The 23,143-nt window shown below is 47.0% G+C and overlaps 5 protein-coding genes and 2 long non-coding RNA genes across 13 annotated transcripts in view; 4 read left to right on the forward strand and 3 right to left on the reverse strand.

Moving 5' to 3' along the window:
- The first annotated feature begins 4 nt into the window (after nt 1–4).
- Nucleotides 5–9,725, forward strand: LOC136189253 (piezo-type mechanosensitive ion channel component 1-like). 4 transcript variants are annotated; one of them, XM_065977163.1, is made up of 43 exons: nt 5–117; nt 178–273; nt 339–446; nt 610–652; nt 706–1,155; nt 1,217–1,409; nt 1,495–1,560; nt 1,686–1,712; nt 1,786–2,070; nt 2,124–2,363; nt 2,414–2,528; nt 2,588–2,778; nt 2,831–2,973; nt 3,036–3,230; nt 3,293–3,506; nt 3,576–3,761; nt 3,814–3,903; nt 3,957–4,013; nt 4,069–4,224; nt 4,299–4,536; nt 4,595–4,702; nt 4,759–4,909; nt 4,966–4,987; nt 5,038–5,201; nt 5,253–5,310; nt 5,359–5,458; nt 5,517–5,709; nt 5,766–5,855; nt 5,909–5,941; nt 5,989–6,056; nt 6,109–7,082; nt 7,136–7,242; nt 7,292–7,433; nt 7,486–7,589; nt 7,635–7,742; nt 7,797–7,961; nt 8,013–8,160; nt 8,213–8,398; nt 8,457–8,549; nt 8,608–8,906; nt 8,958–9,043; nt 9,100–9,292; nt 9,341–9,725. In XM_065977163.1, exons 1-43 carry the CDS (start codon nt 45–47, stop codon nt 9,633–9,635), a joined length of 7,053 nt encoding a protein of 2,350 aa, XP_065833235.1. In that variant the 5' UTR covers nt 5–44; the 3' UTR covers nt 9,636–9,725. The 4 variants fall into 4 exon arrangements, with proteins under 4 accessions (XP_065833235.1, XP_065833236.1, XP_065833237.1 ...); XM_065977164.1 differs by lacking the exon at nt 1,686–1,712; XM_065977165.1 differs by lacking the exon at nt 1,495–1,560.
- A 40-nt stretch (nt 9,726–9,765) lies between these two features.
- On the forward strand, nt 9,766–13,859 carry LOC136189261 (glycogen phosphorylase, muscle form-like). Its single transcript, XM_065977176.1, has 22 exons — nt 9,766–10,119; nt 10,270–10,371; nt 10,425–10,503; nt 10,552–10,655; nt 10,720–10,951; nt 10,999–11,081; nt 11,144–11,287; nt 11,351–11,443; nt 11,496–11,642; nt 11,709–11,872; nt 11,943–12,057; nt 12,115–12,216; nt 12,269–12,416; nt 12,480–12,538; nt 12,594–12,654; nt 12,728–12,808; nt 12,865–12,893; nt 12,946–12,996; nt 13,057–13,184; nt 13,243–13,377; nt 13,428–13,494; nt 13,553–13,859. Exons 1-22 carry the CDS (start codon nt 9,835–9,837, stop codon nt 13,766–13,768), a joined length of 2,625 nt encoding a protein of 874 aa, XP_065833248.1. The 5' UTR covers nt 9,766–9,834; the 3' UTR covers nt 13,769–13,859.
- A 17-nt stretch (nt 13,860–13,876) lies between these two features.
- LOC136189277 (gamma-butyrobetaine dioxygenase-like) lies at nt 13,877–16,194 on the forward strand. Of its 2 annotated transcripts, XM_065977198.1 has the most exons (13): nt 13,877–14,129; nt 14,180–14,322; nt 14,373–14,431; nt 14,489–14,576; nt 14,623–14,667; nt 14,722–14,846; nt 14,901–15,041; nt 15,097–15,157; nt 15,217–15,270; nt 15,321–15,389; nt 15,451–15,555; nt 15,604–15,634; nt 15,692–16,194. In XM_065977198.1, exons 1-13 carry the CDS (start codon nt 13,877–13,879, stop codon nt 15,700–15,702), a joined length of 1,185 nt encoding a protein of 394 aa, XP_065833270.1. In that variant the 3' UTR covers nt 15,703–16,194. The 2 variants fall into 2 exon arrangements, with proteins under 2 accessions (XP_065833270.1, XP_065833269.1); XM_065977197.1 differs by lacking the exon at nt 15,692–16,194 and having other exon boundaries at nt 15,604–15,690.
- On the reverse strand, nt 16,156–18,301 carry LOC136189296 (uncharacterized). Of its 3 annotated transcripts, XR_010670373.1 has the most exons (8): nt 18,260–18,301; nt 18,051–18,202; nt 17,950–17,992; nt 17,764–17,903; nt 17,583–17,714; nt 17,363–17,477; nt 16,969–17,312; nt 16,156–16,910 (listed from the first exon to the last, which is right to left on the reverse strand). It is a non-coding gene; the product is annotated as an uncharacterized lncRNA (long non-coding RNA). The 3 variants fall into 3 exon arrangements; XR_010670374.1 differs by having other exon boundaries at nt 17,583–17,898; XR_010670372.1 differs by having other exon boundaries at nt 17,583–17,903.
- On the forward strand, nt 16,435–22,555 carry LOC136189255 (5'-3' DNA helicase ZGRF1-like). Its single transcript, XM_065977169.1, has 37 exons — nt 16,435–16,468; nt 16,522–16,602; nt 16,652–16,711; nt 16,773–16,937; nt 17,005–17,204; nt 17,257–17,894; nt 17,945–18,034; nt 18,088–18,138; nt 18,185–18,228; nt 18,283–18,330; nt 18,381–18,479; nt 18,527–18,667; nt 18,716–18,794; nt 18,848–18,962; nt 19,010–19,041; nt 19,099–19,331; nt 19,384–19,428; nt 19,483–19,561; nt 19,617–19,692; nt 19,744–19,809; nt 19,864–19,941; nt 19,996–20,070; nt 20,126–20,174; nt 20,226–20,303; nt 20,366–20,427; nt 20,479–20,518; nt 20,569–20,652; nt 20,705–20,734; nt 20,787–20,824; nt 20,877–20,937; nt 20,986–21,072; nt 21,129–21,301; nt 21,371–21,404; nt 21,460–21,554; nt 21,604–21,636; nt 21,687–21,763; nt 21,821–22,555. The coding sequence occupies exons 1-37, from the start codon at nt 16,457–16,459 to the stop codon at nt 21,919–21,921; spliced, it is 3,549 nt and encodes a 1,182-aa protein (XP_065833241.1). The 5' UTR covers nt 16,435–16,456; the 3' UTR covers nt 21,922–22,555.
- On the reverse strand, nt 18,369–22,010 carry LOC136189295 (uncharacterized). The gene is made up of 9 exons (XR_010670371.1): nt 21,818–22,010; nt 21,237–21,755; nt 21,117–21,183; nt 20,022–21,053; nt 19,874–19,974; nt 19,608–19,821; nt 19,455–19,551; nt 18,496–19,301; nt 18,369–18,437 (listed from the first exon to the last, which is right to left on the reverse strand). It is a non-coding gene; the product is annotated as an uncharacterized lncRNA (long non-coding RNA).
- The window catches only part of LOC136189280 (zinc transporter 6-like), a gene marked incomplete in the record, with an annotated part of 1,720 nt that continues 1,049 nt past the window's right edge, over nt 22,473–23,143 (reverse strand). The window contains 4 exon segments of the mRNA XM_065977202.1: nt 22,473–22,783; nt 22,828–22,872; nt 22,923–22,991; nt 23,043–23,143. Coding sequence (XP_065833274.1) covers nt 22,532–22,783; nt 22,828–22,872; nt 22,923–22,991; nt 23,043–23,143 — 467 coding nt within the window.

Raw genomic sequence — 23,143 nt, forward strand, 5'->3', positions numbered from 1 at the left:
ATTACTCTGGCCAGTTATCGTCACACGCCAATTCCACCGCCACAATGGAAACGACCGGACTCGAATTTTCCTTCTGGATACTCTATCGCCTGCTCTTTGGCAGCTGCCTCCTAGCGAGTGCGTGGCGAAAGAATACCAATACGAAGCGCGAAACTTGTTTCTGCCGTATTTCTGCAGGCGCAATCGTACGCATCAACGCCATATCGGCCGTCTATCTTTTTCTCCTCCTCATCGGCGCGACACTTCCCGTACACGGCGGGAGAAGAAGTTCAAGTAGGCCCCATGTGCAGACAGACCCACACGCACCAACTCTTTTCACTTTTCGCCTTCGCGTACAGGCCTGATAGTCGCCGCGACGGCGTTCGTCGTTTCGATCTGCGGTCTCGTCGGTCAGGCCTTCTTTCAGCTGGCTCGAGCAACAGGATACGAAAACGACTTGAGAGATTGTATGATCTATAGAACAATCTTCCAATTCATCGTTTGCACAGTACAGTAAAACACCTGTTCATACATATATGCGACGAAGTCGATAGTTTACATTAGAGTCATTTAGTCCTAAGAACTTGTAGAACAGTCATCCTCACTCGTTCTATACTACTGTACTACTAGGTTCAAACACGCAGAGGACATGGCAGCAGATAGGACTCGTCGTGTGAGATTTTCACCCTCAAATCTGAAAACCCGCATCATTGTTTTCTCTCTCAGTATGACCGACTTTCGAGTGGAGGACTATTTGCGCTATCTACTTCCGGATTTTCTCGTTTTCGTCACGGCACTCGTCTGTCTCGTTCTTGCTCTGAAGCTGAAACGGCACTGGAACGGCGGCGACAATGACAACGAAACTGACAGCAGTCGTCTTCGTCGTCGTCGTCGTCATCATTCCGATAAACTTTCGCCTCGATGGATCAGGAATCATTTTTTCACTTTTGGCCTCTTTCTCGCTCTCATCTTTCTTCCGTCGATCATCACCGGAATCTATTTCGTTCTTCTCATGTCTATTGGGATTGTGTGGGCGATACGCATGACGTTTCCGAGCGCGTTGCGCGTCGTGAAATTATTCGTCGTTTTCTATTCGGCATTGCACTTACTCTCCATTTACTTGTATCAATTCTACAGCCTCCAATTGACATTTGATCCGGACGATAAATGGACAAAGTAGGCATTTATAAATTATGTGCGCACGAGAATTTCGTTTCCAAAGCGGCGTTTCTTTCAGGTTTCTCGGCTATAGCGCCATCTCCAATGCGACGACGTGCAACGCGAACCGACCTTGGGAATTCACCTTTGGCTCCGATCTGTCGTGGCGAGATTTCGTCAATCCGGCCGGCGTGCTCTTTCTCTACTTCGTCTCGGCCTACGAAATACACTTTCTCGGCGAACACACATTCACGCCCACGAATGACACCGAGGTAATAATGATAAATTATACACTCACGTGATTTAGAAAGATACGAGTGCCGGCTGCACGAGCAAGTCGCTATTACCTTTGTGTAGACCGATTTTAGTTGGTGGACGAGTCCTAGGAGTCGTAGAAAGGGCTGGCGACGTTTTTTCCAAAGCGTACGTAGACGTTTGTTTGTTTGTTTGTCCGTTTGTGGTTTTTTTGGCCGAGCTAAACCATTCATTTTAACTAATTAGCACTAAATTTCTAATTTGTTTTGGCTAAACGAATTTTCTCTTTGTAGTTAGACAAGAACGTTGAGTCTACTGAGGTTTGTTCTTTTTTCTGTCTTTTCGCTTGCTTTTTCCACGAACTTTTATGCGATCTTTCTTTTTTTCTTGAAGCTGCTCGGAGCATCGTCTAGCGGCGAGGACGAAAGATCAGGAACGTATCGCTCTCTCCAGTCGCCAGCTACGAGCGTAGAAACGCCGCCAATCAACGACGACACTCTCGACGGAACAAAGCAACAAAGCGCGGACAGTTCAAAAGACGACGTCATCGTCGCCGCCGCCGCCGCCGCCGCAAAAACGCCGACGACAGGATGGAAAGACCAACTCCTGCTCTGGTGCAAAGACTTGATGGGCGTCATACGCTGGAACAGCTGGCATCTCACCGTCCTAGCAGCATTGGTAGAAAAGAAAAGAATCTCCCAATCTCTCCTCTTCCTAATCTCGTAATTCAGATCTGGAGCATCGTCTTTCTTTCGTGGACGACGTTGGTCTTACTCGTGTGGGCGTGCATCGTGTGGATGGTGAAGCAATCTCGCACTGTCTGCGTCTATTCCATGCCCGTTCTCATCATCTACACGATGTCGCTGACCGTCGGTCAGTACGTCTATTCGTTGCGTGGCATCGAAGACGTTCTCGACAATCATCCGTGGGAAGGATTCACGTCCGAACTGGCCTACTTGTTTCCCGTGCAGGTAGCAACTCTTTTCACTTGTAAAACGTGGCTCTACGTTACTTTTCCTAGATACTTTTCGAATGGATCTTTTTTCTTACCGTAAGAGAATTCGTCAAAGTCGAACAGGTAAAGAAAGACGGCGGCGTACCGGTGAAAATGAAATTCGAAACGCTGACTCGACACAGTATGTAGGAGAAAAACCTTCCCTTTCTCGATTTTTTTTCTCTCTCTCTCTTCGAACAGTTCAACCGACGTCTCCGTCGCCGGCGAGAGACGCGCTGGCACGCGCGCTCGATCTCGTCTACGAATTCGTGAACGACTATTGGGTTCTCTTGTGCTACGGCGCATTTCTTCTCGTCAGTCTCTCCTTCCACGTCTCTGCTATGCGCATCATCTACATGATCTTTTTTCTCCTTCTTCTCGCCTTGTATCAGGTAAGAACGAAGGAAGGGAAGAGCACCGTATTTTTTTGATTTTTTAATTTAGGCGTCGGAAAAAATGTACAACGGCGTCATTACGATTGTCTGGTGGATTGTTGCAATCTATTCTATTCTATTCGTCTTGATGTTGTATCTATTCCAAATTCCGGTCGTTTACGATTCGCTGTCCAACGCCACTTCTTCCGAAACGTAACGTCGATATAGTAGTAGTCCACGTCTACTTTTCTCTAACCCCTCTAACTCTTTCATAGTCTTAAAGATATCGGTTTAGAAAAATACGAGACGGCGGAGCTTTTCGTTAGCATGTGGACGCCCGTCGTCGCGTTGATTGTCATCGCGCTGCAGCTCAAGTACTTTCACCGACCGGCGAAGGAGAAGCGAGCTGAGAAAATCGAAGAGGGTCGACAGAAACGACTCGAAGCGTACAAGTTGACGAAATCGCAGAGGTAGAACGAAGGCGAACGGGATCGTATTGTAGTAGCGAATATTCACCTTTTTTTTTTTTAAGTTTCGCAGATGTGACCGATAGCGAGGAACGGTCCCCCGGCGTCAACGTCAAGGACGACGATTCGATAAAAAAGACTTGTAGCGACTATTGGTGGCTTTTCTGGAAGACGATTCGAAGAACGTTCACGTGGCTGGCGAATCTCGTCTTTCGACTTCTCGAACTCCACTTGCCCAAAGGTCTTCTCATATCGATTTTAGCCGTAGCTCTGAGCGAGGTAGTCCGTTTTTTCCCCCCCTAATATAATAAGCAACTATTGCTTTTTTAATTCTACTTTTTCTTCGAGGTGTCTGCTATTGAACTTTTCCCCGTCTTTCTTCTCTGCCTCTTCGTTCCGTGGCTGGGTCTTCCGAGACTTTTCTACTTTGTTATTATGGTGTGGACGTCGTTGACGATACTGCTGAAAATGTTCTTCCAATTGCACGTCGTTCACACGGTCGATTTCGGCTTCACATTCAATTGCAGTGGCGAGGTAACAAAGCAGATCTTCCTCTTTTTTTTCTCTCTATCTGATCCAACGATAGAATATCAATCATGCTAACATGTCAACGGCAGTTGCTAAATGGATTGGTCTGGAGAAACTTGGCGTTCATCGCATTGGGAATTATATTGGTGTAAGAAAAGACGTATCTAGCGTTTCGATTGAACTGCATCTCTCTTTCTCTAGGGATACATTGTAATCGTTGTACTGATTGCCTTGTCCGTGACGATTTCTCGTCGTCAGGTGACGCGAATACATAACAGCAATCGACTCTAAAATTTAGAAATGTTTATTATAGGTTCACGTCAAGGAAATTCAGAAAGAAAAGGGCGAAGAGGTTCTCAAAGACGGCTGTCTATTTCTCGACGTTCCGCGATGCGAAGTGGATCAGAACGTCGTCGCAGCGCTCAAGTACGTTGACATCAATCATTTTTTCGAGCTCACCGGAATCTCCGTACGTCGCACAACGTTTCGTCGTAGCGTCGACGTCACATTTCTTTCTTTCTTTCTTTCTTTCTTTCTTTCTAGATCTGTTTTCTTGCGACGGCTATCGTCATTGCGTGCCGCTCCGACGCCTACGCTCTCCTTTACGCCGTCTTCCTGGGAATTATGCTTCTGCTCGAGGCCTTGTCGCCGCGCGACGGGCGTAGCTCGATTTTGCGCTGTTTCTGGCCCATTTTTGTCGTCACGCTCGCCGTGGCGGTCTTTGTTCAATACTCTCTTCTAGTCGGTCTTCCGAGTTCGCTGTGCTTTCTCGTATCAAACAGTACACATTTTCGACGACGGAGAATTATAAATGGGGCTCTACGTATAGTTTCTCTTAGATTATCCGTGGTATTCGGACGAAAGAACTCGCCAGCGTCTTCTCGTCTGGCTTTTCTTACCCATCGACTCTCAACCTGAGACGTCGCAGAACAAGTGGTTTATCATGGGTATGGGGCGCGTGATTGGTGAGCTAGTTCCGCTTTCAGTTTTTTTGTCGGCGCAGGCGATTTCGTTCTTTTGCTCCTCTATTCGTGGCAATGGGATATCTTTCGTCGTCGTCGTCGAAAGAACGAAAAGTTGCGAAGTGGAACGAGTGAATCCACGTACGATATTCCTGACTTTACCCTGGGAAAACCAGAAGACAAGAAAAGAAAGTCAGTGCACGATTTTTTCGATTGTCCTTCTTTCTCTATTCTTTCTTCCATTGCAGATCCATTTTAGATGGAACCAAGGTACTCCCTATTAATTAATTAATGATTCCATCTGCATTTTATCTCTTTAGCTTCTCCTTTTCAAATACTGGATCTGGGTGACAATGCTCGTCGTTTTCCTCGCCGGCGTCAGTCGCATCACCATCTTCTGCCTTGGCTACATTGTCGGCTGCTTCTACTTCCTCTGGCACGGTCAAGAGCAACTCCGCTTGCCTCGCGACCGACTCCTTCGACGGTTCAAGATATCCGCATTCAAAGTTTCCAAAAAAATCATTGATTTTTTTAGGTGGCGCGGGTTGCTCCTCTACAATTATATCGTCACTCTCATTCAAGCTGGCTTTCAGGTACTATATATATAAAAGACTTTGTTTTTTTGCTTACGTTTTTGGCAGCTATGGGCTTGCGTCTACGGCGACACCGTTCCGCGTCCCTTTTCCTTGCTCTTTGAAGCCGTTTGTTTTCGTTCGCACTTTTATGAAAAATTTGGTTTAGGTAAGCACTTTCTTGTCTTGTAAGTTAGAAACGTCTGCTTATTGATTTTTTCGTATAGAATCGAAACAGTGCCCTGAAGACGTTCTGAACGACGGAACGGAAAATTGCTTTCACTTTATTAACGTCGGATTCGTCTACGACGTTCTCGTTTTCGGCTTCCTGCTCTTCCAGCTCCAGCTCTTTGCTAGTCCTTATTTTGAGCGGGTACGAGACGAAATGGACTGGTACGCCAAGAAGACGACGCGTCAGAGGCGAGCGAGAAGTACAACAAAAAATTGCGCATGTTAGATTTTTGCTCCTCTATTAGAGCCGCTATACTGGTCGACCGGACGACGAGGGAGATACGAAGAGATCAAGAAGGAAAGGACAAGACCGAGAAGGAGAAATTGATGGAAAGGTTTTTTTCATATTTACGTCAGTTGCGTGGCCAACTTTGAGTAATCTTTTTAGTGCTGAAAAGTTGCAGAAGAAACTTTTTCGGAGGTTTGACCGAACTTTCGCAGAGACATAATTTCTTCTTCTCTCTCTAGTGCCCATAAACCGATGAAAGATCGTTTGATTGAATTTCACGAAAATTCTCAATTTCTCTACGGCGGAAGTAAGCATTTGTTTAATTAAATTTATAATTGATTAATTCGATATATTTTCAGCTTCGCTTCCCGTGATTACTAGTCAAAGTGGCGACGGCGACGATGAAGACAAAGACAAAGACGGAGTCGAAAACTCCGACGGAAAGTCAGACGAAATCGAAATCGAAATTGACGACGACGACGAAGACGAAGACGAAGAGAAACAAGTGATGGAAAAGTCCAAAATGAGTGCGTCGAGCGAGCTCAGTTCCATCGAAAGTATCTGGCTCGCTCTCATGGAATCAGTAAACAGTCTCACCCTTTGGCTCAACCGAGCGTCGGCGAGCTACGTCTACGTCTACGACGAACTCCGCAAAGCGCGACGCGAAGAAATTCAATGTCCCCTACGTCGTCAATCGTCGCTCCAGCGCATCGAACCGTTCACTGACGACGCTATAGAAGAATGCGTCGCCCGTCCGCCGCCGCCGCTGTCGCCTTCGTCGTCGTCGTCATCGCCGCCGCGGCGTCGTCGAATCGACAGTAGTAATAGCAGCGGCTTTCTCGACAAACTCCTTCGTCGAGGCGACGACGACGACGACGACGACGAAGTTCGACGTGAAGTGATGCTGCGTAAGCGCCTCGGCAAAAGCGTTTTCTCGTGGACGAAACGCATCGTTCGTCTCGTGCGCGCCGTCTATTGGGCGTTCGTCGCGCGCACCGACCTCGTCTGCTATCTCGCCATGGTCGTCAATTTTATCGTGACCGGTAGCGCTCTTTCGCTCATTCTGCCGCTGCTCGTCTTTCTCAGCGGTCTCCTGTCGAATCCGCGTCCGAGCAAAACGTTCTGGATCGTCGTCATCGTCTACACGGAAATCGTCGTCGTCGTTCGCTACGTCTTTCAATCCAAGTTGATTCCGCTCGTCGACTCGACGTTGGACATGCCGTATCGTTGGACGGAACTCGTCGGCGTGCAGCGCGTGAAGGATTTCACGACGAAAGCGATGGCCGATTTCGTCGTGCTGTGGATCGTTTCGTTTCACGTTGCCAAACTCCAAGTGCGAGCAAGGATGACATCTAAGAATTTTTTATTTTTTCTATTTTTTTACAGTTACACGGACTATGGCTTGGTCGTGGAGACAGAGAGGACGCGGTGGAGACGGATGAGACACTTCCGTCGACGAGGAACGGTCGCGCCGACGGGGGAAAGACTCGCTGGTAAACGCAAATAGCGAATAGCCGAGAAAAACAATGCCGTGTGTCGTAGTGAGAGAATGCTTCGGTCTTTGGTGATGTTCTTCAAGGTGAATCATCGCGCAGGCACGGGCTCGCGCGACTACTATACCGTCATGGTATTCTTTGATATAATTTCCTACGTTATACTCGTCTTTGGCTGGTCGTCGTTTGGAGTGAGTCTACTGGGTTTCTCGCGAGATAGGCGACGATATTTGCCGTTTCTAGCAAGCGAGTAGCGACAACGTGGCGAGCTACTTCCAACAGAATTATATTCCTGGTCCGTTTTTGGCTATGCTGCTCACTCAATTCATTTCGTTGCTGATCGACAGGTTTGTCAATATGCCACGTTCTTTTATCTATATCTATTGTTATAGAGCTCTCTACGTTCGCGGTTGGAATAGAGGAAAATGCATCTACAACATTCTGATCGTGATTCTGATACACGCCTGGGTGTTTCTCATTCTTCCCTTAGTCACAGACAGGTACTGTAACGCGACTATTATTCTCCTTGGGTTACTTGTACGCCGGCGCCGCAGATCTTTCACAAATAATCCCGTAGTGCAAGTTTGGTATTTTTTCAAATGTCTTTACATGGCGTTATCCGCCGCGCAAGTCGCCGCCGGCTATCCGTGGCAGAGAAGCGACCACTGGTTGATGAACGTTCGAACGTATCCGACATTGAACGGCTGGTTGTTGCAAGGGTGAGAGAAGAAGACGCTTTCTCTAAACTCTCGTTTATTCTCGTGCGTCAGCGTGCTGTTGATTCCGTTTTTGACGGAATTGCGTGAGCTGATGGATTGGTGTTTCACGAAAACGACGCTCGATATGACGATCTGGTTCAAAGTGCAGGACATATGGCACGAAGCATTTATCACGAAGAGTAGACGAAAACGGGAAAGCGTACGTAGTAGCAATGTCTTTTGGGGGGAGGAGGACGGTCATTTCGTTTTAGCGTTCTCCTCGCATTATTGGTCAAAAGAAGCCGAATTTGACCAAATTCTGTCTGGGAGGTATTTTTATCCTCTTCATCGTCGTCATCATCTGGTTTCCTCTACTTTTCATCTCTCTCATCAATTCGTCGAGCGTGCCCAATCGTCCCCGCGAGGTCAGCGTCGGCCTGTCATTGGCCGGTTACCAGGTGAGACGACAGAAAGAGCTAGAAACTATAAGGACTCCTAATTTTTCGTCCCCTATAGCCTCTGTTCAGTTTTACCGCTCAACAAAACAATCTACGGACGGTGACGCAAGACGAGTATCGCTACTTCGACGTGAATCTCACGTCGAACGCGGTGAGGGAGAGAGAGGATCCGCAAACAAAAGACACTAACGTTCTCGATTTCATTGTAGAATCAACGAGCATTTCTTGATCGCTACTCGAGCAGCGACGTCACTCGCGTTTACATACCGGGCAGCTCGTCGACGCTGTGGTCCATTACGCCGCCCGCGCGTCTCCGTCTTCAGGACACTTTGTATTCGAACGATAGCTTGAATTTGGAGTTTTCCTGGTCGATCACGCGAAGTCCGCCGACCGGCTTGACGTCTCGAACCGTCGCCGGCACGACTTCTTTGGTTCTCAACAGAAGCGTCGGCCAGCAGGAGATCAGAGACGGAATTGCCGGCGTGCTGAGCGGCACCGAATCATCTGTGTACGACGAGTAGACTTCGTAGAAAAGTAACGACGATTTCTTCTTTTCTAGGGTCATTCCTAAACTATTTCCTTCTCTCGTATCGGGTCCGGCTAATTCTCGATCCGAAGAAATTGCCGTTTTTAGGAACACGGAAGGTATCGCACGCGCGGAATGAACTCTCGTCGTCGTTGATTGAACTTTTCTCTGCCAGGTTTTCTCGTCAACGTGACCCTCTCACGAAACGAAGATTTGTTCTTCAACGGCAGCTTCTTGAAGGAGTGGTGGAACGTCAAACAGAATTCGAGTTATTTCTTCAGGAACAGCACCGCTCTCGACGGCCTCGAAATTATCATTTTCAGCGAGCCAATTGCACCGCCCGAATTCTCCTTCTTGGGTGGCGTCACGTAAGTTCTCCCAAATGACGTCAGAAGAAGCGAAATTGTTATTTTTAGCGTACTTGGGCTTTACATTTCAATTGTTTTGGTCATTGGACAGTTTCTCAAGGGCTACTATCGAGGCATATCGCGTCGAATTATGTACGAAGACATGGAAGATCCGCAATCGGTCATGACTCTGTGTCGTCACATCTTCCTCGTTCGCGCACTCGCCGCAGATCCGAGCAACGACGACGCCACGTCTCGACGGTATCTACAGCTCGAGGAAATTCTCGTCGGCGAGCTCTTCGTTCTCTATCGTCTACCCGAAAAGCTTCTCCAAACGACGCGAATGAAGGAAAAATCCGACTGACACAGATAAGATGAAACGAGTTAATTTTTTCTTTCAACTAATCGTACATCACAAACTCACTTAAATTCAATTAGCAGATTAAATCAAATTTCAGCTACGCGCGTGCGCAACGACGTAACAGGAAGCGGCCTCCTGTTTTCAGTCAGTCGTAGCCGGACCGTAGCCGCCGCGTGTTCTCACACTCTCTCGCGCGCGCACGATGGCTCAAGCGTTGGAAACGGCCGATCGCAAGGTCGGCTCGGGCCTTCTCGTCCGCTCGGACAGCTTCAAACGCAAGCAAATCTCGATGCGACACATTCCCGTGCTCGAGAGCGTCGCCGCCGTGACGAAAAGCTTCAATCGGCACCTGCACTACACGCTCGTCAAGGATCGAAACGTCGCGACGGCGCGCGACTACTATTTCGCTCTCGCGCACACCGTTCGCGATCAGCTCGTCGGAAAATGGATTCGCACGCAGCAGTCCTACTACGAACGCGATCCAAAAGTAAGAAAAGGGGAGCCCTTCGAACGAGTCCAACCGGTTCGAAGCCCGTAAAAAGAGTTCGGGCGTGGACGAATGGAACTTCCTGTGCGAAACAATATTAGATGAGGATAAATAGATGCCTAAGTGACACATCCCTGTCTTCGCTTTTAGAGGATCTACTATTTGTCGTTGGAGTACTATCTGGGAAGGTCTTTGACGAATACGATGATTAATTTGGATATTGATACCGCCTGCGACGAGTCAATGTATCAGGTAATACTTTTATATGTGTATATATATGTGCGTGTATGTAAACGATATTATAGCTTGGTTTGGATATGGAAGAATTGCAGGAAGTGGAAGTAGATGCCGGACTGGGCAACGGGGGTCTCGGTCGACTGGCAGGTAAATACACTAATAGTTTTACTTTTTATTATTGATTTTTATGTGCAGCGTGCTTTCTTGACTCCATGGCAACTCTGGGTCTCGCAGCATATGGCTATGGCCTTCGTTACGAATACGGCATATTCACTCAAAAAATCGAAGACGGCTGGCAGGTGAAAGCAAACATTTCTCATCTCGTATTTCTTCTCTCTACGTTGTATCGTGTCATGTGTATAGGTGGAGTATCCTGACGAGTGGCTTCGCTACGGGAATCCGTGGGAAAAGCCTCGTCCCGAGTACACCATCCCCGTTCACTTCTACGGACGCGTCGTCGACGGCGAGTGGATAGACAGGCACATCGTTCTAGCCATGCCGTACGACACGCCTATACCCGGATACGGCAACGACACGGTGAACACGCTGCGTCTGTGGTCGGCGAAAGCGTCGAGAACGTTCGAATTGGGCGAATGTGAGAAAGACGAGCACTTGTTGTTGTCATGGTAATTGTTTTGGCAGTCAATCAAGGCGACTATATCGGCTCGGTTTTGGCTCGTAATCAGGCGGAGAACATATCGCGCGTTCTCTATCCCAATGACAATGTAATTGGCAGACTTTATATTGATTTTTAGAGATATGAAAATCAAATGGTTCTGGTTCTTAGTTCTTTGAGGGAAAAGAACTGCGTTTGAAACAGGAATACTTCATGGTGTCGGCGACGCTTCAGGACATCGTGCGTCGTTACAAGGCGTCCAAATTTGGAAGTCGTAAGGCTGTAAGACACTCGTTTCGTGAATTTCCAAATAAGGTCATACTAAGAAGCTGGATTATTTTAATTAAAAAGAGATTGGACGATCTCTTCTATATCTAGGCAGCCATACAATTGAACGACACTCATCCGTCTCTTGCAATTCCAGAATTGATGCGAATCTTTATCGATAATGAGAAATTATCGTGGGACGAGGCAAGAGAAGGAGAAAAATCGTGTACATTTGATCTAATTTTTTTTCAATAAGGCGTGGGAAATTTGTCACGAAACGTTTGCGTACACGAATCACACGGTCTTGCCCGAGGCGTTGGAACGTTGGCCCGTTTACATGCTTCAAAATCTGCTGCCGCGTCATCTGGACATCATTTACAGAATCAATCACATTTTTCTGCAGGTAGGAAAAATGTTTGAGGGGGGTGGATCGTCGTTGTGTTGAGTGGGGAGTGTGGGGGGAGAATAGAAAGTCACTGCCAAGTGGCCGGATGACGTCGATCGAATGAGGAGAATGTCGTTGGTTGAAGAAGAGGGAGAGAAGAGAATCAACATGGCTCACTTGTCCATTGTCGGTTCTCACGCCGTCAACGGGGTGGCCAGACTTCACTCAGAAATTCTCAAAGATCGAGTGTGAGTGTGTTGGGGGGGGGGGAAAGAGGTGCGAGGAAAGGAGAGCGATTTCGTTTTTTTTTCTTTCTAGTTTCAAGGATTTCTATGAAATGTTCCCGGAAAAATTTCAGAACAAGACGAACGGAATCACGCCGAGACGATGGCTGAAGTTGTGTAATCCCGGCCTTTCTGACGTCATTTCTGATGTTAGTACATCGCGCACACGGGAATCAGATACCGTACTGACTTAATTTTTTCTTCAGAGAATCGGCGACCAATGGGTCGCAGATTTGTCTCGTTTGGAGAGCTTGAGAGGTCTCGTTGACGACGACGCGTTCATAGATGCAGTCGGAAAATCGAAATCCGTACGTTCTTCTCTTCCCCAAAGCAATGTCACGTGCATTTGTGTATTCGCAGGAGAACAAGTTGAAATTGGCCGAATGGATTCAGAAGACGTACGACGTCGTTGTCAATCCCGATTCGATGTTTGACGTGCAAGTGAAGAGGATACACGAGTACAAGCGACAGTTGCTCAACGTCCTTCACATCATCACCATGTACAATCGTGCGTGGAAGCGTTCTCGAGATCTCGTCGCTCGCTATATGTATCGCTTTTTTTTCTCTCCAGGACTGAAAGATGATCCCAATAGGGATTTCGTTCCAAGAACGGTTATGATTGGAGGAAAGGTTAGATTTTGATTTTTCGTGGTGCTGTTGTGGCTTGGATAATGATTTTATTCAGGCTGCTCCCGGTTATCACACCGCCAAGTTGATAATCAAACTTATCAATTCTGTTGCCAAAGGTAAGCAGCAACACATCTCGTTCGCCAGCTGCAAAAATGAGCTCAATCTTTTCCTTTATCTATTATTGTTTAGTTGTGAATAATGATCCCATCATCGGAGATCGTCTCAAAGTCATCTACCTCGAAAACTACCGCGTCAGTTTGGCCGAGAAGAGTAAGGCATAAAAATCCTATCATGCACGTGTCTTATATCTCGCCACGTTCTCGTAGTCATTCCAGCAACAGATCTTTCTGAACAGGTAAGACTTTTTAGGCTAGGGCCAAAGCATTCTTACGTGTGGGGGGGAGCAGATTTCTACCGCTGGAACGGAAGCATCAGGAACGGGCAATATGAAATTCATGGTGATAGCCACTCCGCCATCGCCTTTTGTCTTCTCACGCAGGCTCTCTCTTCCTTTTCAGGCCAACGGAGCGCTTACCATCGGCACGTTGGACGGCGCCAACGTCGAGATGAGAGAAGAAATGGGCAAAGAAAACATCTTCATATTTGGCATGACCGTCAAAGAAGTCCAAGCCCTCGGAAAAAAAGGGTCAATTGATAATGAGAATTTCTATGTATGATTCATAAATATTTCGTCTGCACAATAGGTACAATCCGAGAAGCTACTACGAGTCTGTTCCTGAATTGAAACGATCTCTCGATCAGGTACGAAGCGGCTACTTTACCCCCGAGAATCCAGACACATTCCAAGAGCTCTACGATCATCTGCTGAATCACGACAGGTAATAAGCGTCCAATTTGATCAAGTTGGTTAATTAAGAGTTTTCATTAGATTCTATCTTCTTGCTGATTTTGAATCCTATATCGTGTGTCAAGATCGCGTCAGCAAAGTGTTCCAGGTTTGTCATACAGTATTGTCTCTTTTTGTGCGACCAGTATCACTTTGTCTGTGTTTAGGACACGGCTGTGTGGATGCGTATGGTTATTCACAATATTGCTTCGGCGGGGTTTTTCTCGAGCGATCGAACCATATCGCAGTACGCGCGCGAAATCTGGGGCGTTGAACCGACTCCTCCTCACGTGCGAGGTGCTGAACGCTCCAGGAGCCCATCTCCGACTTTTGCCAAAGCTCAAGAGGAAGCCAAAGGCAAGAAAGGGGAGTCTTTCGTCTGAGATGGATAGAAAAGAAAAACGAAACTGAATTGTTTATGTGTAGAGATGTCTGTTAGCGCGGGGTTTTTTTGCATCTAACGTGCGCATCGTGCCGTTCTCTTTGTTGCGATGGCTCTTCGCATTCTGTGGCTGCAAGTTCGTCGTTGCTCGAGTCGATCTCTGATCCCGAGCGTGCAAACGAATTCCGCGGGCTCGGTGCTGCACGTCAAGTGGCCGGACAGAGAAGAAAGCCGATTTCACGCCGCGTGGCTCCGAATCAACTGCCAAAGTCCAAACTCGCAACATATAAACAACGAACAGAAGTTCATCGCGCCTCACACGCTACCTCGAACGATTTCCATCGAGAACGCTTGGATAAAAGGTGAGAAAATTCGAAGCGTCTTCTTTTCTTCGACGACGAGTCGGATTTAGAGAAGCTATTTGTTTCTTGGCGTCACGAACCCAATCATCTCTCTGAATTTCGTCTCGATTGGCTTCAAAATAACTGCTATTCGTCTCGAATGAAGCCAATCGCTCGTGGGAAGCCAGTTTACGATAGATACTGCACATCGGAGGTTCGTCTCATCTTACATCGTATGCTGGATGAGCGTCATTTGAAATTTAGACCGAGATTCCTTCTTACTCGTATACGGATGTTTCTCGCAAGTTTGACGTCATGACGAGGTACCGATACTTATGCGTTGATTTTAAATTAAATTAAGCTAGATTTTCTGGATGAAGTTGGATTAAGGATCTTTACGAAATTGGAATTACGGTTATAAAGAATGCTCCAATAAGTGCCGGGAACAATAAGCCAGCTGTACAAAAGGTCAGTACGCTGCATTGAAATTGAATCTTTGACATTTCTGCTCTAGGTGGCGGAATTGATTGGACCAATTATGGTGACATCATATGGCAAGGTAAGAGCACGTGCATGGGAGTCGTATTGCTCTCTCACTTACAGCACTCATCAGATTTTTTATGTGAGAAGCGAGGAAAAAGCTATTAACCTTGCATACACGTCAGTGGAGCTAGATCTGCACATGGATTTCCCTTACTTCATTACTCCACCTGGCGTTCAGCTTTTACACTGTATCGAGTGAGTGAGTGAGCGAGCAAAGGCATCACTATCTATAATTCCTTCTTCACTTAGATGCAGTGATAGGGTTGTAGGTGGAGAGCAAATGTTTCTCGATACTCTTCTTGCAGCGGAAGACTATAGAAAAACATTTCCTCATTACTTTGCAATACTGGCCAGCACTAAAGCGACCTTTCAAAAGATTCACTATGACAGGTTCTTCTTGATGCTCTTTCTTGAGGGCTGTCACATAATGTTGTCTACGCGTTAGAGAGTTTCCTATGCATCGTGTTTATCAAAGGACTCATTTTAAACTAAATGACTTAGATCAAGTACAGAGGCCTCTTGTCATACTGTAAGCTGAAATCTAGCAATTATTTCTTTACTATAGTTGGTTGAAGTTTTTTGGAGTCCTGCGTTTGAGGGTCCTCTGCGTATTTCTGAGGTTGGTTGGTCGTACTTGCGTTGTGTAGTATCCTGATTACGTCTGTCTAGGAGCTCGTTGAGCCGTACTATGAAGCCTATTTTCATTTTTCCAGATTTCTTCATGAGCACCCTGCAAAAGTATTCAATCTACCACATTTTGTTTAATTCGATGCATTGATTTTTTTACTTCATGTAACAGATAAAACGAAAGATCGAACTGGGTGACGTGGTGGTTTTTAATAATGTTCGAATTCTTCATGGGAGGACACAATTTGAATTGAATGGTGGCTCCAGACATCTGCAGGTATGCTTCAGTGATAATGAATGTTTTATTGGTGAAATTTCTCCTAAGGGTGCTTACATCTCTCAAGACGAATTTTTCAGTAGATACAATTATCTTGTTAACCGAGTTGATTAATTAAAATCACGTGCCACTTCAGGTCCCGGATAGAAGAATTCTTTATCGTGGCGTCAGATATTGGAATATGTTCTCTTGATGGGTTGAAGACACGAATTGCACTCAAAAAACGTAAGACTTATTTAAAAGTGTTCGTTTGTTCTTTGTACGTAGCCATTTCACCGTCTGGAACTCAAAGTCGTCTTTCCGATGTCGCCATTCACCTCCGGGCCCCGAGGTGACTAAATAAAACCGGCCCAACTCGAGCCAGAGAGGTTAAACGCGGCGCAAACGCAGGGGATTCAATCCCCTACTCCAGTGGCATGAGTGATAAACTGCCACCCCACTTGGGCAAGACGCGGTGGGTCACAATAGCGGTCCACCTGTGCCTTGGTATATAAAGGCACCCCCGGGACAGATGGGTTACTGTCTCCCCGAATGGGGGCCTGGGTGAAGGGTCCCCTCTTACGAAGACGCCGGGAGGATGTTTGTTTTTCTTTTGAGCTACTTCCGGGTTATTTCCGGGTTTATTAAATAAAAAATGACATGGACTCTTCTACTGTGCAGTGCGCGGGCAGTTTTTGACTAATGACGGGGTCTTGTCCAGGACCCCGGAGTGAGCAGTCTTTTAGGTCGTGCTCAGGACCGTAGCACGCGATCTGCACCACGCGAATTCTACTTGCAACCGCGGGCTACCTATAAAAATAAAGCAGTGTGTTTTTTCTTCGTCCTTGGGTCTTCTGGTGGACGAAAGATCCCGCGCCAGCAAGGGCTAACGCACGCGACTTCTAAGGCGGCGAAATTTCGAATGGCGTTTGACGTAAGAGATCGCTTCTTCGACGCGTTTCCCTTCTCACCCGTCGCACTGCAAAGGTTCTGTACACGCATCAAAAGACGAAAAAATACAAGACGTGGCAGGACGGTCGCCTCGTCTTCGACGCGCTCGGAACAATGGTGAAAAAATACGCGCATTCGCGATCAAACACCTCACTTGGCAACACAGGCCTCTCTGTACGACGAATCGCGAAAGAAGCTCGAGCGCTTTCCCGCGCGATTCGGTCAAGTGAGTGGCCCTTGAATGAAAAAGGGGCCGATTTCGTTTCGTAATCAGGCGAATCGGCTAGATATCGTGCGGATCTGAATTGGAAACGGAGAAATACCTCATCACAGTCGAATCGGTGGTACGTCGAGAGGAAGAATCAACGAATAGTGACTTGGCGACGACGTCGCCATCGCCACCACGAAATCAAACGCGGGAAATCCTTGAATCGCGAAGAAAACGATTTAGAGTGAGTAACAATAGTAAAGGAGCTTGCATACGCTTTCAGTTCAATGCCCTTCCTTTGCGATGAGCAGGGGTTCCAGTGTCCACGGCGTTCATCTCCTCTAGTCTCCAATGAAATCAAAGGAGAGGATCGAGTCCCTTCGTTTGATACTGGTGCTGCTGCTTCGTCGTCGTCGTCGTCGTCACTCTGGGACTTTTACACTCCGACGGCGGCGGCGGACGACAAAGAACTGAGGGAAAGCCCAAAGAGAGACCTGGAATTCAATGAAGGGTATGTTCATAGGACAATATATATTTTATAGCATCGCCTTTTTGCTGGGTAGGAAGCGGGACTCTTCATCTATTTTGTCTCTTCTTGGCTTCAAATCAACTGGCAGTACTAGTAAATTAGATGACGTCAAAAAGAAAGCCGAAAAGGGGAATACTTACTCAAATTTTCTTCATCGTCCCGCGAAGGCCCCGTCAAGCGCACTGTCACTGTTTCGCACTGACGACGACGGGGACGACGGGGACGACGACAACGACTTTCAGTTGGAACGTTGTTCTAAAGGAAAGACAGCAGCTCTACGAAAGCCGTTTACGACGAACGAGGAGAGACCAAACGCTGATCCCCCGTCGTCGTCGTCGTCTTTTTTGAAGTCGAACGTGCCTCGAATCACTCAATGCACTCCTCTTGCGACGAAGACGACTTCCGATTTGTATGTGCTGCCGCCTGGCGCTGTCGTCGGTCGAGCTCTTCGATGCGACTCCGTCGCGGAGGGAACGAGAAAAAGAATTTTTTCTTCGACAACAAACCTGTTGAGTCGAAGCTCCGCTCGATCGACTAGTACCGGTTTCAGTTTGGAATTCCCGCCTTCGTCAAAGTGCCTCGACGTCGTCATTCCAAATCGCTCGGTCAGCATTCCGGCGTCGTTCGCGAACGTTTTCGAATACAAGACGACTCTCGTTGAAGCATTGCAAGGTTACTAGCCTGCGAATTAATTAATTAATTAATTAATTAATTATTTATAGAGCACTTGAATATCGTGCTATTCGTCTTGGCTCAGTCATATCACTTGGCTAAACAGCAAACAGATCTGTCATCGCTTTCGACTGATTTCGGTTTGATTGAACGTACGCTCTCGAGAGCTTGCATGGGAGTCTCATTGTCTCAGGTTCTGCACTGGGCGCTGTAACGAGCAAAGAAGCTCCCTCGTGTCGTCACGGTAATCGTTCGGGTAAATAGAATCCAAATTTTTATTTCGTTGATAGGCCCCGCTCAACTCAGATCTGTCAAGAAAGACGGACCTAATAAGGTGAATCGGTGTTTTTGAATGCAACACGAACCTTTTTGCATTGCATTGTCAAAGGGTCGTCTTTTCTATTCCGGTTCACGGAGCGAAAAGGAGAGCTGTCAGGTAGATGAAATCGACGTTGCGTGCTTACGTTACCTAATTTTTATTTTCAGTTTTTTGCTTGGGCTGACGGTCCTACAAGTAGCAAATCAGCTGGCTCTGTTCTGGCTCTGCGCGATCAAGGCAGCGTCGAAAATTATTTCAGAAGCAAAGTAAGCAGAATTTTACTCTCTTTTTCACGGATTCAATTTTCCGTCAGGGCATCGTCTTCTATTGTGGATGCAATCTTTGGAGGCAAGTCTTCCCTTACACCGGACGGGGGCATAATCACCACGGTGTAATCGTACCTAGAAAAAATTCGTTAGGAAAGAAGTTCAAATCTTCGAGACCAGGGCAACAGGTAGAAAAAGTGACGCAAATCATTTTTCCTCGTAAGCGTCTTGCGTAGTTTCGGAGCAGTGGCAGTGAAACGAAGGCACTTTTCTTGCAACTGTCGAGAAAGGATCACTCTTCAAGTTACTCCAAAGGTGCCGCAATCGTTTTTCCAGGCTTCTTCAGATCCCACCTATTCGACGCTTAGACGATCTGTGGATTGTATCCAGTTCAATGGACTTTGAGCCGAACAAAACCTTCGAAGCCAAAAGCTCCTTCTACGGCCCTCTTTCGTCCGGCGAAGTCGAACTGACGCCTATAAGGTACATGCACATTCGGCTCCCTAATGTAACTTTTTGACTGATCACAGTGGCTATTCCACGTCGAACTGGTCGTCGGGATGTACGGCACTGTGCTAAGCGCATATATAGGCGAGGGGAAAATCGAGAGTTTCTTTAGGTCAAGTAAACGCCGTATTGGTTTGCAATGCTTCCAGCGAACTCACCTGCATCGATAATCTTCTTAACGGCGGCTTGACAGAACGGAGCGTTCCCTTGCTGCCGGAAATGATGCGCGGATCGTCGTCGTCGTCGTCCAGTGATCGATCTGCATTGCGTTCGTCGCTGTTCACCGCTCCCGCCACTCGTCGTCATCCGTGCAATCTAGAATTACGCGTATCTCAGGAGGAATTGGTAAATGATAGGGGAACGAGTTGAAGATTTAAACCGTCGAATGTTCGTTTAGGATCAACTGATTCAGCAGACGGTCGACGAGTTCAGTCTCAACGAAGTAAACTAAAAAGTACACATCCTTACCAATTTATTTGTAGCAACGCTCTCGCAGGATCAACGAGTCGCTCTGACGGCGTGCGCGACGACGGTGGCGTCCGACGGCAAACACGGCAACATACGACTGATTCACGGTTCAAAAAAAAGAGAAGAAATCTGTATACTATATGTGACTACTACCTCGTTTAGGCGTCTTTGGCGCTGGGAAGAGCTTTCTTCTGGCGGTAACAGTTCTTCTACTCGTTGAACTGTTCTCCAATTTTGGGTAGGCCGTCCTCGATGACGACGGTGCTGGTGGCGACGGTTTTTCTTCTAGATCCGATTCCCTCAAAGTGCTCATCTCATCGACGACGAACGTGGCCGTAGATCGCATTCTGCAATGGTACTACGAGTACTACTTCAGTTCGATAATCTGTAACTGAATTTATACTATTAGTCTTCTCGACCTTGGCTTTGAAGATTTCGTGCGCGTTGGGAGCGTGAGAAAAATTGCCAAGTCCATCTTGCCGTACACGTTCGTTCTCAAGCCAAACTCTCGTGCCCACGTCTAATAAAAGAATCTGTTTAGTAAAGGAACAGAGAGCCAAGAATTACGAGATTTGCAAGACATGTTGAAATCAGAATTGACTCCAACTGAACGAGCGTAAGAAAAACGACGAGCGGAGCATTCAAACTGACGTTTGGTTCCCCTTTTTCAGTTGTGTGAAGCGGAGCATTGAGAGACTCAAACAGGGAGATAATTTGAAAGTGAGTGCATTTGAGATTGCAAAGCGCAAGAGGAGAAGTGTCCATCCTTAGCGCTTGTCAAGTGTTCCTGTAGTCGGAGTCACCTGTGCCGCTTGCTCATTCGATATTCTGAGCAAAAGAGAATTTTCCGTGGGCAGCAGCGCAAATTTTTCTCAGTCGCTATTCGACTCGCGTTGTTCCGTTTCTCGCAGGTTTTATTCCTAGACGAATGCAGTCAAATGACCGAGCCATCGTCGTTGATTCCTCTGTCGAGGTAGCAGCAGTAAACCACAGGTGTCTACTGAAACGAGGATTTTCCTATTAGATTTGGATGCAAGAAGCTGGTGCTCGTAGGCGATCCGAAGGTTCGATCACTCCAGGACTAGTCTCGTTTCCAATAACGACCTCCTCACAGCAATTGAGTCCCACTATTCAAGGCTCAGAAGCAGCTCATGGCAATGGACTTGAACAGACTCTGTTTGACCGTCTCGTGAAACAGGTAACCCCCACTCAATCCTGTGAATGAAAATAAATAAAGAGTTTCGTTGCAGGGAATTGAACCGCTTATGCTCCGAACTCAGGTCAGCATTCCACTGATGAGCGCGCTCACGTCTGACTCTGTCTTCACTTTAGTATCGATGTCATCCCGCCATTAGTGCTATAGCTAATAGGTGGGGAGGACGCGTCAACTTACCTCGTTTGTACTCCTAACAAATAGTTTAGCTTGTTCTATGAGAATCGACTTCTGGACGGAATCACGGCCGAGGACAGAGCACCTCTGATTGTAAGTGCGATCTCGAAGAATCCTTCTATCTCACTTGGAAACGTTTAGGACGATATTCCACCCTTGTGCTTCTTTAGTGTGAGCAGGGGCAAAGAGAAATGCGACGGCGTTGGAAGCTACAGCAACGAGAAAGAAGTGAATCAGAATTTCGACAGACAAACGTTTCTTTATTTGAAAACCTGTGTGACCAGGCCGATTTCGTCGTGTCGTTGATTCGGTTTCTTCTAAAGGAGCACGATTCGGATCCTAAAAATATTGGTGCGTTAGTGAAGACGTTCTCCTTAGCTGCATTTCTTTGCCTAGGAGTCATAACGTTGTATAAATCACAGCTTAGGCAGATCCAAATGAAGCTGGAGACATCGGGGTAAAAGAGAGAGAGAGAGAGAGAGAGAGAGGTTTCGTTCTCTGACATACAGACATCCTTTTTCCTTAGCCTCTTTGCTTTGAGCGTTCTGAGAGCTATTCAGGTTCTGATTTCGTACTCTTCGTCCAGCCCTTTGTTTACGTTGTCCTTCTCTTTAGATTTCTACGGTGGATGCATTTCAGGGCGGCGAGAAAGAGATCATCATTTTGTCTTGCGTTCGAACGGAGCACGTCGGCTTCATTGATTCAGACAGGTAAGAATTCTCGCGAGTCGACTCTTCGTACACAAAGACTGCCATTTAGAAGAATGAACGTTGCTTTGACCAGAGCCAAAAGGTTAGGACAAATTAATGCCGATGACCGATGCATCATTCGCATTATTGAAGGCACTTGCTAATTGTTGGAAATCAAAGGGTGCTCTGCTACAATGATACGTGGAGTCGAGTGATTCAGCACTGCGAAGGCAAGCGCATATGCGACGACGATGTCTATCTGGCCATTTTTCTTCTCTGCTTACTAGCTCAAAAGAATGGAGTCCAGTCGTCTGAATCTCTAGAACGCAAGTGGAAGAGTGCAATGCACGATGACGTCTTGCAAAAAGAGACGTCTTCTCGTTCATAATAATAAACTCTGACGCAGCTGCTGCTTCGTTTGTGGCGTAGTAAAAGAAAGGGGGCCCCCCGTCAGATTTAGAGGCAAACTAACACCTCCCCATCCTACCTTGTTCTTCTGCCTTCCACAGTCGAAGAGAACGACCCAATGGCCTGCCACGCGGAGCTGCCAAGCCACGCGGAAATAGCCGGAAATCGGCTGTGGAAGAAAAGCGCACGTTATCTTCCGCAACTCCCCCCGCAGATGAATCACGACGACGACATTCGAACGTTTTGCGCTTGGTTCGAGTCGTGGACGCCGGCAAAGCGACTCCATTTCCTCGAAACGTTCCTGCTGCCCAAAATTGTTCCGCACAAGCTTTTCGCGCGATGCGCCACCAAATTGACGATGAACGGAAGAGCTACGGCGTGGGATTGTGATCGCGAAGCGGCCCGTTTCGAACGCACTTTCGTCGCGTGGAACGACGACACCAAAAACGCCTTCTGTCATCGTCTCGAAGACATCGATCCGATGACGATGAAGCAGTTCGATGAAATGGTTGCCAACACCGTGAAGGAACCTTAATTTAAACAGATTTATTTCTATCGAACGTTTTTAATTAATCAATTAATTAAAATAATTAGACCGGAACCTCGTGGGTAGTCTGAGGTGTTGATGCAAATAGTTGCGTTTCCTGGAATCCTTCATCGTGACTGTGACCATGACCGCTGTGACTGTGGCTGTGGCTGTGGCTATGACTGTGGCTGTGACTTTGACTTTGAATGTGATGAGAAGATGCCACTGCTGGCAGTGACCAGTCTTCTTTGAACACTTGAACGGTCAGCTGAGATACGTAAGGAGCCAGCTTGTTTGTTATTTGAGCCAATATGACCTATAGCCGTTTGCGTCACGTTGTCGTGGGGATTTTTCACTTACTTGCTCAACTGCATCTCTCTTTACCCTGACATGTAAAGATCCCGCCTAAGAGTACTTAAAATTTAGAATACTAACCATCAGAGTGATTATCTAACCAAAACGCCGAAAGATAACGCCCAAAAATGTTCATTCCTCAATTCCAATACACCATCAAGAGTCAAAGCCTAGATAGAATCATGAAATAGGGTCTGTTTCAATTGTCCTGCTTCCTCAACCTCTCTCAGTAGCTTATCCAAGTGACTCGTGGAATTCTCTGGCATTGTCTGCAACAGTATCTTCCCACTGTATATCGCCAAGGGAACCATCGTGCTGCATA

Source organism: Oscarella lobularis, chromosome 7, assembly GCF_947507565.1.
Source record: "Oscarella lobularis chromosome 7, ooOscLobu1.1, whole genome shotgun sequence".
NCBI lineage: Eukaryota > Metazoa > Porifera > Homoscleromorpha > Homosclerophorida > Oscarellidae > Oscarella > Oscarella lobularis.

Bases quoted from the DNA above. Each gene is read 5' to 3' on its own strand.
- LOC136189253 (XM_065977163.1), top strand. From the start codon at position 45: ATGGAAACGACCGGACTCGAATTTTCCTTCTGGATACTCTATCGCCTG. The intron at 4,537-4,594 runs GTACACATTTTC...AGTTTCTCTTAG, and splicing joins GTGCTTTCTCGTATCAAACA to ATTATCCGTGGTATTCGGAC. The intron at 8,907-8,957 runs GTACGACGAGTA...CTTCTTTTCTAG, and splicing joins AGCGGCACCGAATCATCTGT to GGTCATTCCTAAACTATTTC.
- LOC136189261 (XM_065977176.1), top strand. From the start codon at position 9,835: ATGGCTCAAGCGTTGGAAACGGCCGATCGCAAGGTCGGCTCGGGCCTT. The intron at 12,417-12,479 runs GTGCGTGGAAGC...TTTTCTCTCCAG, and splicing joins CATCATCACCATGTACAATC to GACTGAAAGATGATCCCAAT. The intron at 13,495-13,552 runs GTTTGTCATACA...GTCTGTGTTTAG, and splicing joins GCGTCAGCAAAGTGTTCCAG to GACACGGCTGTGTGGATGCG.
- LOC136189277 (XM_065977197.1), top strand. From the start codon at position 13,877: ATGGCTCTTCGCATTCTGTGGCTGCAAGTTCGTCGTTGCTCGAGTCGA. The intron at 14,323-14,372 runs GTTCGTCTCATC...TTTGAAATTTAG, and splicing joins ATAGATACTGCACATCGGAG to ACCGAGATTCCTTCTTACTC. The intron at 15,390-15,450 runs GTATTCAATCTA...TTCATGTAACAG, and splicing joins TTCATGAGCACCCTGCAAAA to ATAAAACGAAAGATCGAACT.
- LOC136189255 (XM_065977169.1), top strand. The intron at 18,480-18,526 runs GTAAGCAGAATT...ATTTTCCGTCAG, and splicing joins AAAATTATTTCAGAAGCAAA to GGCATCGTCTTCTATTGTGG. The intron at 20,653-20,704 runs GTAACCCCCACT...GTTTCGTTGCAG, and splicing joins TTGACCGTCTCGTGAAACAG to GGAATTGAACCGCTTATGCT.